Source organism: Rhinatrema bivittatum, chromosome 8 (genome assembly GCF_901001135.1).
Source record: "Rhinatrema bivittatum chromosome 8, aRhiBiv1.1, whole genome shotgun sequence".
Taxonomy (NCBI): Eukaryota; Metazoa; Chordata; class Amphibia; order Gymnophiona; family Rhinatrematidae; genus Rhinatrema; species Rhinatrema bivittatum.
In genome coordinates this window covers 180,713,749-180,730,523 of record NC_042622.1, presented here as the reverse complement: position 1 = coordinate 180,730,523, position 16,775 = coordinate 180,713,749, and the positions used below count along the sequence as shown (strand labels likewise).

The window sequence follows — 16,775 nt, the reverse complement described above, 5'->3', positions numbered from 1 at the left end:
TGTTTGTTTGGGCAGAGAACCATCTAGCGGGACTGGTGGCGTCGCACATGGCCAGAATGGACAATCTTAGCAGGCAGCGTCTGGATCCAGGGGAATGAGAGTTGTCGGTGGAGGCCTTTGCCTTTATATAGGCCAGATGGCGTAGTCCGGAGATGGACCTCATGGTGGTTCCAGGAAATGCGAAGACAGTTTGGTTTTTCAGTCGCAGAAAAGAAGTCGGCTCCCAGGTCATTGACAGCCTCATTCAGCCATGGCTGACAGAGCTACTGGTATACGTGTTTTCCCCGTGGCCTCTCACAGGTCGCGTGTTGCTTCACATCGAACATTATCCGGGCAGGGTGATTCTGGTGGCAACAGAATGGCTGCGCTGGCTGTGGTTTGTGGACTTGGTTCATCTCGTGGTGGGCGGTCCCATTCAATTGGCCCACCTGCCTGGGTTGTTGCAGCAGGTATCTCATCTTTTCAGACCGGGCAGCTCGCTTTTGTCTAATGGCTTGGCTTTTGAAAGTTGACATTTCCGCTTGAAGGGATACTCGGAACCTGTGATTACGACTTTGCTTCAGGCAAGGAGACCCTCCATGTCTTTGGCTTATATCCAGGTTTGGAGAGTATTTGAGTCGTGGTTTTGCAGAACGAGCTGCAACCATTGAAGGTGCATGTTCCTTAGGTTTTAGCCTTTTTACAAAGTGGCTTATCTAAGGGATTGGCCTATAATTCCCTCCAGGTTTAGCTGGCCACTTTAGGGTGTCTTCAAGGTAAAGTGCAGGGAAGACTGTTAGCGTCTCATCCAGATGTGTGGTGCATTTCCTGAAGGGGACGAAGCATCTGCGTCCTCCGATCCGGAGTATATGCCCAACCTGGAACCTTAATCTGGTCTTTCGAGTTCTGTGTGGTTCTCCCTTAGAACCAATTAGAAGGGCTTCTTTGAAGGATCTAACGTTTTAAGTCAGTTTTCTTTGTGGCCATTTGCTCGGCTAGTAGGTTATCAGAGTTGCAAGCGTTGTCATGCAATGACCCTTTCCCACGCTTTTCGGAGGATGGTGTGTCGTTATGTACCATTTCTTCCTTTTTGCCTAAGGTTGTTTTCTCAATTCATATTAACCAGACGGTCGAGCATTTGTCACCAGATGCTCTTCTGGTGAGGGAGCTTCACTTAATGGATGTGCAGTGAATTCTCTTGCGATATCTAAAAGTGAGGAATGCCTTTCAGAAATCAGATCATCTTTTTGTCATGTTTAGTGGAGAAAAGAAGGGAAATAAAGCTTTCAAGGCCATGATTGCAAGATGGCTGCAGGAAGTGATAAATACAGATTACATATGTAAGGGTCAGTCAGTTCCGGAAAGGTTGTGGGCGCATTCCACTAGGGCGCAGGCAACTTTCTGGGCGGAGTGTCAACTGATTTCTCCGCAAGAGATTTGTCAGGCAGCGACACAGTCTTCTCTTCATACTTTTATCAAACATTACCACTTGGATGTGCGGGAGCCGGACGGAGGAGGTGGCTTTTGGGTAAAGTGTGTTGCACGTGGGTATTTAGAGTTCCCAACCAGTGTAGAGGGACTTGGGTACATCCCACTTGTCTAGACTGATCTGGGGTATGCACAGGAAAGGAAAATTTGCTCTTACCTGCTAATTTTCATTTCTGTAATACCACAGATCAGTCCAGAGATCCATCCCCTTCTTTCGAAAGACTTCCTTGCTTCTGGATGTTGCTGAGATAGTGTGTAATCATATGCAGAGTTCTTATGAGTGTACATAGGTTATATTAGTATAATTCTTGTTTCAGACGGGGGGGGGGGGGGGGGTCCTAGTTTTAGGGGGCTTCAACTTTTGAATCTCTGTTCGCCCAGTTTTTTAGGGTTTGTTGATTTGGACATCTTGGCTTCGGTACAGGTCAATACTGAGAGACTGCAGGTGGTACTTTTGGTTATGTAGCAGTGCCTGAAAAGTTTTTATTCTCTGCCTCCATCTTCTGGTAGGGATGCAAAACCTACTTGTCTGGACTGATCTGTGATATTACAGGAACTAAAATTAACAGGTAAGAACAAATTTTCCTTTTTGCTCATCACAAACTGCCTTGTTAATAGGACCATCTCTAACATTAGTTAAACTGAGCTCTACAAGAAAATTATCTTTTTCCCACATAGGCCCCTATTGTTAAAACCATTTGCCATTGGATGCCCAGACAATTATTCTGAATTTTTAGGAAATTGGTAAAGACCTTTTTATTTACTCCAGTTTTTTCTTAGACCTTTGTAAGTCAATTTTAAATCTGTACCTCCCTGAGAATATTTGTAGCATTTAATAAGTTTAAATAAACTGTTCCCATACCTTACCTTATCCTGGTTTCCCATACAGAAGGCGGGGCCTGGAAGCCGAGCATGTGTTGCTGCTGCCTCCACAGCTACCCTGGTCAGGTCAAGGACCTGGCCCCTGCTTCAAGAAGAAAAGATCTGGGGAGGGTTGTGAGAGAGAGAAGATCTGGGCAGGGGCAGAGTGGGTGGTTGTGGAGGATAAGAAGAAATGAGATAGGAGTGGTTCGTCTTTTTTAAAAATCTTTATAGTTGGCTAATCTAATACATTGTTCCCTGTATGTACCCGGATCAGTCCAGACTGCTGGGTTTTGCCTACCTTCCAGCAGATGGAGACAGAGAAAAACTTGAACACCTCCTCTTAAACCGGTGTGCTACCTGCGTCTCTTCAGTATTTCTCTGTCTCCAGCAGATGGAGGTGGTGCAAAACCTGCGGTCTTGAACTTACAAAAAAAAAAAAAGTGGGATAAGAGATTTTTATTTTTTTCACCTTGGCAGATCAGGCAGGACAACAAGGTTAATCCTCCCGGGGGGGTTAGCAGGTCCTGGTGGGACCATCCCCCCTGGTAGCAGGTACCCGGAGCTGGGGTTGGATATCCTGCCTGCTCCTTCATTCTGTGAGGCACTAGGAGTGAATACCGGTGGTCCGGTCCCTCCTCCTCCCTGGTCCTGGACCCAGAGACAGCACCATACAACATGCTCTGGTAAAGTTTTGGGATTTTATCTTTAAAAAAAAAAAAAGAGCCAAGCGCTCTCTTTTTTTCTTCTGCCGTGGCGACCATCCTCAGCTGCAGTGCTCTTTAGTGCCTGCATTTTCGTCTCCCAAGCTCTGTTGCCACTTGCTTCTTCAGCTTTTCTTTTTCGGCGGCCATGCCACATGCCTCACGGTGCTCAGCCTGCGGGCAGTCAGCTTCGTGGCTCTTCCTCGCAGGCCTCTGTTCCCAGTGCCTCCCCAGCGGGGAGGGGACATCAGATGTTCACGGAGTAAAAGCGGCTAGGTCCCATGGAGCGGGCAAACGGCCAGACAGACAGGAGACCGCAGCTGCCCCGTTCTCACCGAGCACGGGAACAGCGGCCATTTTGAGTTCCTTTGTTGCTGCATCATATATAGCGGCTGGGGGAGGGGATCTCCCTCCTTCCCTTTCTCCCGCTGATTTGAGTCCTGGGAGCCCTCAGGGCTCGTTTTTAGAGGGCTGTTATGATGACTCCGGACCCCTGGTGGGGTATGTTAGGGGTGAGCTGGCCTTTACCGCGGATTTTGTGCTTTTGATGCACAAGGCGTATCTGGCGAGCCAATCTCAGGAAGGTGAAGCATCAGTGTGCAGGCCAGCAGTCAGTCCTCTGCCCTCGAAGGTCCCCAGGCGGCTGGAGCCACAAGGGGCAGTTAGACTGAGGAATAGCCACTGCCATTAGCAATGGTTACATGGAATAGACTTAGTTTTTGGGTACTTGCCAGGTTCTTATGGCCTGGATTGGCCACTGTTGGAAACAGGATGCTGGGCTTGATGGACCCTTGGTCTGACCCAGTATGGCATTTTCTTATGTTCTTATGTCCCGGTAATCCTCCTCAAGGGGACTCTGGCTCCTTTGAACCTCCAGGGTCTGATACTTCCATGCCACCCCCTCCCTTCACCAGGGTAGATTAGGGTGAGGAATTAGAGAACCCCTTGCCGTTGGATGGTGACGATCCTAGGGTCGTGCACTTACTTCAGAGGGATGAGCTTGACCCGCTAATTCCACATGTTCTCGCCGAGCTGGGGATTTCGCTTCCTCAGGATGTTCCAGGCCACGACACAGTGGACCCTGTTCTGGCTGGGTTGCGTGGTCCGCCTACTACGTTCCCCTTTTATCCTATGCTCCAACAACTAATGATCCGTGAGTGGGATACTCTGGAATCCGGCCTGCATGTGGGATGAGCTATGGACAAGCTCTATCCTCTGCCTGCGGACTCCTTGGAACTCCTGAAGGTTCCTAAGGTGGACGCTTCGGTATCAGCTGTCACCAAAAGGACAACTATTCCGGTGGCAGGAGCGGCGGCCCGTAAGGATCTTCAGGTTAGAAAGCTCGAGATCCATCTCAAAAGAATATTCGAGGTCTCGGCGCTCAGTGTTAGGGTTGCTGTCTGCAGCAGTCTTATATAGTGAGCGAGCCTGAGGTGGGTTCAACAACTCCTCTGTTCAAAAGATCTCTCTCCTCAGATAGAGTGTTTGGAGGCAGCGGTAGCATTTTGGAGTGGATGCCTTATATGACCTCCTCCATACCTTGTCCAGGACTATGGTGTCCGTGGTTTCGGCCAGAAGGCTCTTGTGGCTACGCACTGATCGGCCGATGTTTCGTCCAAGTTTCAGCTGGGGGTGCTCCCCTTCAAGGGCAAGTTTCTGTTTGGGGAAGATCTAGAGCAACTGATCACGTCCTTGGTGGAGAATAAGGTGCATAAAATGCATAAACTCCCTGAAGACAAGCTTAGAGGGCCTAAAAGTTTTCTCCCTCCCTGCTCTCGCTTTCGAGGTCACAGGCGTTTGTCAGAGTAGGGAGCGCCCCCCCCCCCCTCTTCCCGGGGCAGAGACAGTCACGGGTAGATCTCAATCTTGGTCTCCCTTTCGGGGACGTAGACCAAACCGTGATGCATTCAATCAGGGGTCTTTGGGACCCAAGTCCTCTCAGTGAGACAACACCGGCCCATTCCTCTGTTCCAGTCATAGGGGGACAGCTGTCCCTGTTTTACGAGGAGTGGGTCAAAATAATGTCGGACCAGTGGGTTCTAAACATCATAGAACACGGCTATGCATTAGAATTTGCTCGACCTCTGCGAGACCTGTTTCTGGTCTCTCCCTGCAGGTCACCAATAAATAAGCAGATCATGAACCAGACCCTGCGCCGGCTGGAAGCTCTTGGGAGCCATTGTTCCTGTTCCTCCAGACGAGTGCAGGACCGGGAGATACTCCATCTATTTTGTGGTGCCCAAAAAGGAAGGTTCTTTCTGTCCGATCCTGGATCTCAAGAAGGTGAACAAAGCTCTCAAAGTGCCACATTTTCGGATGGAAACCCTGTGCTCAGTTATTGCAGCAGTGCGCAGCGGCGAGTTCTTGGCTTCCCTAGACCTCACGGAAGCATATCTGCACATCAGGATCCACAAGGAGCATCAAAGATTTCTCTGCTTCATGGTCCTTGGAATGTATTTTCAGTTCCGTGCCCTACCATTCAGTTTGGCGACAGCTCCTCACACCTTCATCAAGGTGATGGTGGTGGTGGCGGCAGCTCTCCGGTGGGAGGGAGTGCTGGTTTATCCATACCTGGACGACTGGCTCATTCAAGTGAAGTCAGAGGATCTTTGCAGGCTGGCAATATTCAGTCTTACACCGCCTGCACTCCCTCAGATGGGTCATCAATCAGTCCAAGTGCCATCTGCTTCTTTTCCAGGTCCTGGACTTCTTGGGAGCGCGATTTGATTCCAGAGTCAGCAAAGTCTTCCTCAGAGCTGACTGGAGAACAGAACTGATGTCACAAGTTCAACATCTCCTGACAGCCATTTCCCAGAGTCTGGGATTACATGCAGGTTCTTGGCTCCACGGCGTCCACTCTGGAGTTGGTCCCGTGGGCGTTTGCTCATATGAGGCCTTTGCAGATAGCATTTCTTTCCCACTGGGATCTGATGTCAGAGGAATTCCAGGTTCCCTTGCCACTCACGGAGTCCGCCAGGTCCAGTCTTGGTTGGTGGCTTGTCCTCGACCACTTGAGGCGCGGTATGGATCTCGAGGTGCCTCAGTGGGTAATTGTAACCACAGATGCTAGTCTTTCCGGTTGGGGAGCCGTGTGCCAATATCAGTCGGCCCAGGGCCAGTGGTCGCAGGAGGAGGTGCAATGGTCCATCATTCGCCTGGAAATGAGAGCAGTGCGCTTGGCGTTGCAGAGGTTTCTCCCTCTCGTCCGTGATTGGGTGGTTCGAGTTTTGTCCGACAATGCGATGACAGTGACCTACATCACAACACAAACAGCCCAATCTACTAGAAACCGGGAGTAGCAATACCAACACAAATAAGGTTTCCAGATAAGTCATACAATTTATAAACGCCAAATATTATGTAAAAATTTTTTTATATATATGTAGGACCACTACGGACTGGATCTGCCAATCAGTCAGACCCAATATAGGAGAAGTCACATTGCTTTATTTAATCTATCTTTCAAGTCCCGAATCATATTTCAAAAAATATTGCCATGGGGAATACCAAAGCCACAAAAGGCTAATTATTAAATCCAAAACTCGCAACAAAATAATGGCAGTACTTAGCTTCGGGACTTAGTACAAATATTTGTACTAAGCAGGGAGGGAGTACAAATATTTGTACTAAGCAGGGAGGGAGAAAACTTTTAGTACAAATAATGGCAGTACTTAGGGACTGCATTTTTCGAAGCTAAGTACTGCCATTATTTTGTTGCGAGTTTTGGATTTAATAATTAGCCTTTTGTGGCTTTGGTATTCCCCCTGGCAATATTTTTTGAAATATGATTCGGGACTTGAAAGATAGATTAAATAAAGCAATGTGACTTCTCCTATATTGGGTCTGACTGATTGGCAGATCCAGTCGGTAGTGGTCCTACATATATATAAAAAAATTTTTACATAATATTTGGCGTTTATAAATTGTATGACTTATCTGGAAACCTTATTTGTGTTGGTAGTGACCTACATCAACCATCGAGGGGGAACCAAGAGTTGTCCTATAGCCTTAGAAGCGGAGAAGCTGATGGCCAGGGCGGAACGACATCTAGCCCTGTTGGCGGCCTCTCCCATAGTGGGGGTAGACAATGTGCAGGCGGATTTTCTCAGCTGTCAGCAACTGGACCCCGGAGAATGGGAGCTGTCCTGGGCGGCAATGATGTTCATCTCTTGCCGATAGGGCACTCCTCATTTGGACTTGATGGCGACTCAGAAAAATGTGAAGGACCCATGCTTTTTCAGCCGCAGAAAGGAGCATGGGGCAGAAGGGGTGGATGTCCTAGTACTTCCTTGGCCCAACGACGTTCTGCTCTTTGTTTCCTCCATGGCCTCTGGTGGGAAAGATTCTGAGGCGCATAGAAGCTCACCCAGGAACGGTTGTCCTAGTAGCTCCGGAGTGGCCTCGGAGACCATGGTTCGTGGACCTTGTCAATCTGGCTTTCGACAGTCTGCTGCGATTAAGTCATCTTCCAAACCTGTTGCGTCAGGGTCCGGTATTTTTCGACCAGGCGGATCACTTTTGTCTAGCTTATGAGAGGAGGCAGTTGAGAAAGAAAGGTTATCCTGAGGATGTCATCTCCACTCTCCTACGAGCGCGGAAGACCTCTACTTCTCTAATGTACGTTAGGGTGTGGAAGGTCTTCGACTCTTGGTGTAGCGAACAAGGGGTCCTTCCTCGTCAGGCCTCTGTGGCACAGATTCTTGCCTTTCTACAGATGGCCTCAGCAAGGGGTTATCCTTTAGTTCCCTCCGAGTGCAAGTAGCAGCTTTGGGTAGTCTTTGAGGCAAGGAGAATGGTGCATCTCTGGCAGCGCACCCTGATGTGGCACGTTTTCTTAAAGGGCAAAGCACTTGAACCCTCCGGTTCGTCCGATTTGTCCTTCATGGAGTCTGAATTTGGTACTTTGGGTGTTATGTGAACCTCCCTTTGAGCCCCTCAAGAAGGCCACCTTAAAGGATTTAACTCTCAATTCGGTGTTTTTGGTGGCTATCTGTTCCGCTAAGAGGATCTTTGAGAGTTAAGCTGTCTCCTGTAGGGAACCTTTCTGGTTCCGTCCTTTCTCCCAAAGGCTGTTTCGGCGTTTCACTTAAATCAGTCCGTGGAGCTGACAGCCTTCCTGGTCTCTGATGAGGATACTCATCACGCCAGAGAATTGAAGCGTTTAGATGTCAGAAGGGTTCTTTTGCATTACCTTGAGGTCACCAATGCCTTTCGGGTTTCCGATCACCTTTTGGCTCTGTGGAGTTGGACCTGAGAAAGGACATAAAGCGTCTAAGACTACCATTGCCCGTTGGTTGAAGGAGGCTATCGCTTCCGCATATATTTACTGCGGGCGACCGGTTCCGGATGGTCTAAAGGCTCATTCGATTCGGTCACAAGCTGCTTCCTGAGCAGAGAGCCAGTTGGTATCACCGCAAGAAATCTGGAGAGCGGTGACCTGTAAGTCTCTGCATACTTTTGCCTGGCACTGTCGTTTGGACATCCAGGCACCGGATGTCAACTGATTTGGGGCAGTGTCATTCGAGCGGGACTTTCCAAGTCCCACCCCAGTTAGGGAAGCTTTGGTACATCCCAGCAGTCTGGACTGAGCCGGGTACGTACAGGGAAAGGAAAATTGCTTCTTACCTGCTAATTTTCGTTCCTGTAGTACCACCAGATTCCCACCCATCAAGGGGGTTGTTTTTCTTGCAGAGTCCGCTCGTTGATTTCTATTCACAGCATTTTCTATTGGATCTACTAGTTGCTGCAGAAGAAGATTACATATTTTTTCTCATACGTACATAGTTTCTTTGGTTTCTTCTTGTCCTGGCTTGATCTGCCCATTGGTTAAAATGGTTATTCTGCTTTGGTAATATTAATACTGAAGAGATGCAGGTGGCACACCGGTTTAAGAGGGGATGCTCTTCAAGTTTTTCTCTCTCTCCATTTGCTGGACTGATCCGTGGTACTACAGGAACGAAAATTCGCAGGTAAGAACCAATTTTCCTTTATCTCATTTTCTGCTCATTTTGAAGATTACTGTCTGATTTTATTTTTATTTTTTTAATCAGCCATCTTAATATGTTTGGAAAACAACCTTCTTGAACAGGCTTCATTAGTACTGTGGGCAGGTGTTTAAAACCAAACAAGTATTTCTCTGTAGTAGCATTTATGATCTTTTTTGAATATTAGGTTCTGTATGAAATGTTCTTGGGACTCGCTCTGTTTTTCTATTGCAGGTATGACAGGGCTGTATTTTTTCTTTTGAATCGTTCTCATCTCTACTGCTTATACAATGTGTGTGTCCTAAGAACAGAAATGTGTATAACCTAGCAATGCATTGCCTTTATGTATATTCCAGACACAGCGAGAGTTGGTGAAACTTTCTGAGGGGATAGGCTTCAAGGTGCACATGATCCACAAAGCTTCTGAGGCTGCAAAGAAGTTTGGACCTAAATCTTCTAAGAAATTTGGTAAGCTATATGTTTTTATTTTCTTGACCTAACAAAATCAGAAGGATCCACCAAAACTGCCATATTTATATTTGCTCCTTGGGAAGGCAGCAGAGAGATGAACATACGCTGAGTCAGCCTGTGCACTTCTTCCAGCAGGCAAACATACGCACGCTGTGTGCAGAGAGACTGGGCATTTTTCAAACTAAGCACATTTATATCCACATGAAACATGCAGAAAAATTGCAGTTTTGGGGCCCGATTCACTAAGTTTTTCCTTATTGACACAGAATTGGAAAATTCCTTAGTAGTAAATGAGTCCTATGAGAAAATTATTTTGATTGTATTTCATCTTCACTTAAGGTTATTAAATCACAGAATATATAGAAAGACATGGTTTAATGGACAAAGTCAGCATGGCTTTTCCCAAGGCAAGTCTTGCCTCACAAATCTGCTTCACTTTTTTGAAGGAGTTAATAAACATGTGGATAAAGGTGAACCAGTAGATGTAGTAGACTTGGATTTTCAGAAGGCGTTTGACAAAGTTCCTCATGAGAGGCTTCTAGGAAAAGTAAAAAGTCATGGGATAGGTGGTGATGTCCTTTCATGGATTGCAAACTGGCTAAAAGACAGGAAACAGAGAGTAGGATTAAATGGACAATTTTCTCAGTGGAAGGGAGTGGACAGTGGAGTGCCTCAGGGATCTGTATTGGGGCCCTTACTTCTCAAAATATTTATAAATGATCTGGAAAGAAATACGATGAGTGAGGTAATGAAATTTGCAGATGATACAAAATTGTTCAGAGTAGTTAAATCACAAGCAGATTGTGATAAATTGCAGGAAGACCTTGTGAGACTGGAAAATTGGGCTTCAAAATGGCAGATGAAATTTAATGTGGATAAGTGCAAGGTGTTGTATATAGGGAAAAATAACCCTTGCTGTAGTTACATGATGTTAGGTTCCATATTAGGAGCTCAACCCAGAAAAAAGATCTAGGCATCATAGTGGATAATACATTGAAATCGTCGGTTCAGTGTGCTGTGGCAGTCAAAAGAGCAAACAGAATGTTGGGAATTATTAGAAAGTGAATGATGAATAAAACGGAAAATATCATAATGCCTCTGTATCGCTCCATGGTGAGACCGCACCTTGAATACTGTGGTAAATTCTGGTCGCCGAATCTCAAAAAAGATATAATTGCGATGGAGAAGGTACAGAGATGGGCTACCAAAATGATAAAGGGAATGGAACAGCTCCCCTATGAGGAAAGACTAAAGAGGTTAGGACTTTTCAGCTTGGAGAAGAGATGGCTGAGGGGGGATCTGATAGAGGTGTTTAAAATCATGAGAGGTCTAGAATGGGTAGATGTGTATCTGTTATTTACTCTTTCGTATAATAGAAAGACTAGGGGCACTCCAAGAAGTTAGCGTGTGGCACATTTAAAACTAATCGGAGAAAGTTCTTTTTTACTCAACGCACAATTAAACTCTGGAATTTGTTGCCAGAGAATGTGGTTCGTGCAGTTAGTATAGCTGTGTTTAAAAAAGGATTGGATAAGTTCTTGGAGGAGAAGTCCATTACCTGCTATTAAGTTCACTTAGAGAATAGCCACTGCCATTAGCAATGGTTACATGGAATAGACTTAGTTTTTGGGTACTTGCCAGGTTCTTATAGAAACATAGAATGACATAGAAACATAGAAATGACGGCCCATCCAGTCTGCCCAGCAGGCTTCGCACTTTTGGTTTTTTTTCTCATATTTATCTGTTTCTCTTGGCTCTTAGTAACCTTTTGGTTCTATTTCCCTTCCACCCCCATCATTAATGTAGAGAGCAGTGTTGGAACTGTATCTAAGTGAAATATCTAGCTTAATTAGTTAGGCGTAGTAACCGCTGCAATAAGCAAGCTACACCCATGCTTATTTGTTTACCCAGACTATGTAATTAAGTCCTTGTTGGTTGTCTGTATATAGATCCACTTTTCTTCATTCCCCCTGCCGTTGAAGCAGAGAGCTATGCTGGATATGCGTGAAGTATCTGTCTTTCTCCACTGCCGTTGAAGCAGAGAGCTATGCTGGATATGCATGAAGTATCTGTCTTTCTCCCCTGCCGTTGAAGCAGAGAGCTATGCTGGATATGCATTGAAAGTGAAGATTCAGGCTTATTTGGTTTGGGGTAGTAACCGCCGTAACAAACAAGCTACTCCCCGCTTTTTGTGAATGCAAATCCTTTTTTCCACATTTCCTCTTGCCGTTGAAGCTTAGAGCAATGTTGGAGTCGCATTAACAGTGTGTATGTTTATTGAATAAGGGTATTATCTCCAGGCAGTAGCCGTCATTCCTGCGAGCCACCCACTCTTCATTCACGTCCTCTAGACTTTATGGATCCACAGTGTTTATCCCATGCCCCTTTGAAGTCCTTCACAGTTCTGGTCTTCACCACTTCCTCCGGAAGGGTATTCCAGGCATCCACCACCTTCTCCGTGAAGAAATACTTCCTGACATTGGTTCTGAGTCTTCCTCCCTGGAGCTTCAAATCGTGACCTCTAGTTCTATTGATTTTTTTCCGACGGAAAAGGTTTGTCATTGTCTTTGGATCATTAAAACCTTTCAAGTATCTGAAAGTCTGTATCATATCACCTCTGCTTCTCCTTTCCTCCAGGGTGTACATATTTAGATTCTTCAATCACTCCTCATAAGTCATTTGATGAAGACCCTCCACCTTTTTGGTCGCCCTTCTCTGGATTGGCCACTGTTAGAAACAGGATACTGGGCTTGATAGACCCTTGGTCTGACCCAGTATGGCATGTTCTTATGAAGTCAGGTTTCAAAGCTGACTTCACCTTAGATATACCCCTGCAGTGACCTCAGCCCTCCAGTATCTCTCAGTCTCCTAGCAGATGTGGACATGCTTTCCCTTCGGGATTGCAGTACTCCTTAGAAGAAGAAATTTTATCTTTTAAATTGAAGAAAGATGGAGCCCCACTCTCCTGCAGTGATACCTCAAGGTCCCACCCTCAGTTGAGAATTCCTGAGGTGATTTCCGAGATCCCTCAGAGGAGTGCCTTGGTCCGGTAGCTGGTTCCCAGCGTGGACTTTGCTGCTGAAGCAGCTAAAAGGCAGTGGATGCAGGAAGCTGAGCGCTGCAGTGACGGCCAAAGCCCTCTCCCCCTGCAGCCGGAGACTGTCTCTCTACTCAGCCGGTAAGCGCTGAGCCCAGTTAAATAAAGAGAGAAGAGGATTCCTCCCGATTCAGAGACGTAGAAGGGCTTCGGTAAGTCTTTACTCCAGTCTCCTTGCTCGGCGCGCCATACTGACTATGTTCCCGATCCCGTTGGGGTAAGGGAAGGGGGCTTCCGAGTGGGTTGAGCGGCCCCCTGATAGGCTAGGCCCCGCTTCAGGCTCGGTGGGCACACCGTGTGATAGGCTACAGTGGCACCATCTTGCGAGTGGTTTTGTGCGTCTCCATTGCCTTCCATAGAGCGTCGGTACACGTGGTGTGTGCCGGCTCTGCACACGCTTTGTGTGTGTAACGTCACGCATACGCACGCTTTAGCTTACGCGCATTGGTACGGGATCTGTGCGCACTTGATTTCAAGCGCTAGACGGCTGAGCGCACAGTTACCGTTCATAATGGCTCCAGCAGCAAAGAAGCATAAGCGACACACTTTGTGCTGCCTGCCATATTAGGGCCACACAGTCTGATCATGATTCTTACCTATGTCAGCACTATGACTGAACCAAAGAAGAATCCCATCCTGGTATCTCTATGGAAGGCCTCTTGCTATTTTCCAAAGCTGGAAGCCATCCAGGAGTTGATTGACCTGGAATGGGATGTCCCGGAAGCCAGTTTTAATGGTGGTCGAGCATTGGAAGCTCTGTACCCACTGGATCCAATGGCCAGAGAACGCCTGCATTTCTCCAAAGTGGGTGCCCTGGTCTGCGCCGTTTCGAAGCGAATAACTATCCTAGTGGAAGAGCGGCCTTAAAGGATGCGCATGATATGCATTTGGAGTCCATTCTTAAACAAGCCTTTGACGCGACAGCAATGACACTACAGATTGCTTCCTGTTATGCCTGGTGGCTTGCTTATGCCTGCTTCTCTCAAGAGAGGCAGATAACTTAGGGGCGCATTCCAGAGAGGCTATGCAGCCCACCGCTGCCTTTTTAGCGGATGCGGGCTCTGACTTAGTCCATACCTCAGCCAGAGAAGTGGCCTCAGTGATGGCTGTGAAATTGGTCAGCGGACTTGACCTCTAAGGCAGACCTCACAAAGATGCCCTTTAAGGGAAACCTCCTAGGGAGTGAATTGGAAAAGCTGGCTAGTAAGTGGGGTGAATCTCCAGTACCTCGGCTACTGGAAGAGAAAGAGGTTGCAGAACCCCTGGCCTATGAGGGGCTCCCAGCGCTTTCGGCCCTACAGGAACTCGGTGTTTCAGATATTTCAGTCCTCGGGAACGTCTGAGTCCTTTCGGAGTCGACAACCAAAGAGAGGGACTGGTTCAGGTTTGGCTCGAACTTCCCAATGAAGTTTTGCTGACCCATCCTCTGGATGAGGAGATAGGGGGTCGACTTTCCCTCTTCCACCAGCGGTGGGTCAAGATTGCGTCGGACAAATGGGTACTGGATATCATACGAGAAGAATACATGCTAGAGTTTCGCAGCACTCCTCGGGGCATATTCATGAAGTCTGTTTGCCACTCCCAGCACAAGAAGCTAGCAGTGGAATCTACCTCAATAAGGCTTCTCAAGTTGAGGGCTATAATTCCAGTACCTACACCCCAGAAAAATACGGAGTGTTATTCCATCTGTTTCATCGTACCCAAGAAGGAGGGTTCCTTTCGCCCCATCCTGGACCTCAAGAGTGTCAATCGTCATCTACGAGTAATTCATTTCCGTATGGAAACTCTACGCTCAGTCATAATGGCCGTGCAACCGGGAGAGTTCTTAACCTCACTGGACCTCTCTGACAAGATCACCAGCATTTCCTACGCTTCCTGGTACTGAGTCACCATTATCAGTTCTGGGCATTGCCTTTCGGCCTGGCTACCGCCCCCAGCACATTTTCTAAAATTATGGTGGTCATGGTGGCTGCACCGAGGAAAGAAGGGATCCTGGTGCACCCTTACTTGGACGACTGGTTGATCCTGGTGAAGTCATTAGAAGAGTATCTCCAGGTGACAAGCAGGTTGATGTTCCTGCTTCAGCAGCTTGGTTGGGTCGTGAACATGGACAAATGTAGTCTCAAGCCCTCCCAGTCCTTAGAGTATCTGGGAGTCCAGTTCGACACCAAGCAGGACAAGTCTTCCTCCCACTCTCGAGGATAAGAAAGCTGATGTTCCAAGTGTATCGGTTGACGAGCACAATGCACCCCAGGGTTTGGAGCTATTTTTCAGGTCCTCTGTCTGATGGTGTCAACCCTAGAGGTAGTACCATAGGCGAGGGCACCCATGAGTCTGCTCCAATGCTCCCTGCTGTCAAGTTGGAACCTGCTGTCCCAAGACTATTTAGTTCGCCTCCATCTACCGATGGAAGTATGTTCTCGACTCCAGTGGTGGCTACAGGAAGTTCACCTGAGCAAGTGTGTAAGCCTGTTCCCACCGAACTGGCTAGTCCTCACAATGGATGCAAGCCAACTGGGGTGGGGAGTGCACTATCAGGAACTGACAGCCCAGGGGCGTTGGACCAAGAAACATAAACTGCCTGGAAGCCCGGGCAGTCAGATTAGCATGTCTACAGTTCAGCCACATGCTCCAGGGTCAGGTGGTCTGCATGATGTCAGACAACGCAACAGTGGTAGCCTACATCAACCGACAGGGAGAAACCAAGAGCCAGCAAGTGTCTCTGGAGATAGATCTCCTTATGGAATGGGTGGAGTTGAATCTACAGATAATCTCGGCCTCCCACATCACAGGAAAAGACAACGTCAGAGCAGACTTTCTCAACAGGAGAGCCTGCATCCAGGAGAATGGGTGTGGTCAGCCAGAGCCTTTCAGCAGCTGGTAGATCACTTGGGCCTCCTGTCCATCGACCTGCTGACCACATCTCACAATGTGAAAGTCTCCCGATTCTTCAGCCGCAGAAGAGATCAACATACCCTGGGGATCGACACCCTTGTTCAGACCTGGCCAGAGGAAGACTTACTATATGCCTTCCCTCTGTGGCCCCTGCTGGGCAAGGTAATTCGCAAGATCGAGCACCACAGGGGATTAGTCCTTCTAGTGGCTCCAGATTGGGCCAGACACCTGTGGTATGCAGAGGCTTCTGGTGGAGACCTCCCTGTGCAGTCCTCCGCACAGGAACCTGCTCCAACAAGATCCAGTCCTTCACAAGGATCAGACTCTGTTTTGTCTTAAGGTCTGGCCCTTGAGAGGGCTTGCCTGATGAGGCATGGATATTCAGCAGCAGTAATTACACCTTTCTCTGTGCGTGGAAGTTCTCAATGTCCTTTGAGTATGTGCGGTTCTGGAGAATATTTGATGCCTGGTGCGAGGAAAGAGGGGTTGCTTCTCGAACAGCCAAAATCCCACTGGTTCTGGAATTTTTACAGGACGGCCTGAATAAAGGGTTGTCCCTTAGCCTCTACCTGGACCTTCAAGGAGTTATCTCCTGTTTCAGAGGCGAGGTGCATGGAACCCGCCTGTCAGCACATCCAGACATGACCCGATTTTCTAAAGGGGTAAAACACCTCCGGTCACCCCTACAATGGTTGGTCCCTTTGTGGAATCTTAATCTAGTACTGGACTTTTTAGTAGGGCCTTCCTTTTGGCTGCTGTGTTGTCTATCCTTGCGTCTGTTAATGCTGAAAATGGTGTTCTTGGTGGTGATATGCCCGGCTCATCGCATTGTCGTGTCGGGAAACTTTCGTCCGGATGACTCCAGGAGCGTTAGATCTTCATACCGTTCCATCCTTCTTGCCCAAGGTAGTCTCAGATTTTCACTTGAATCAGTCTATTTCATTACCATCTCTAGATAGGCACAAGGGCACGGAAGACTACCGCCTCTTCCGCCATTTAAACGTCAGTAGGCTGTTGGTGTGGTATCTGGACCTCTCAGAACCAGTTTGCAAGATGGACCGCTTGTTCGTTGTTCACGGTGGAAAGAAGGCAAGGCGAACCAGCTTCATGGGCTATCATAGCTTGTTGGATCAAGGAGGTGGTCACGGGAGCTTATGTGGAGGCAGGAAAGCCATTACCTTCTCGGGTTAAAGCTCATTCCACTAGGGCTCAGGTAGTCTCATGGGTGGAAGCTAGACTGCTGTCTCCTGTCGTCATCTGCCGAGCGGCGACGTGGTCCTCCTTGCACACCTTCTC

At 47.8% G+C, this 16,775-nt stretch overlaps 1 protein-coding gene across 1 annotated transcript in view; it reads left to right on the top strand.

Annotated features, from left to right (window-relative positions):
• The window catches only part of DDX52 (DExD-box helicase 52), a 60,098-nt gene that overhangs the window by 17,841 nt on the left and 25,482 nt on the right, over nt 1-16,775 (top strand). The window contains exon 6 of the mRNA XM_029613440.1: nt 9,373-9,484. Within this exon, the coding sequence (XP_029469300.1) occupies nt 9,373-9,484 (112 nt within the window). The remainder of the gene's footprint in view (nt 1-9,372; nt 9,485-16,775) is intronic.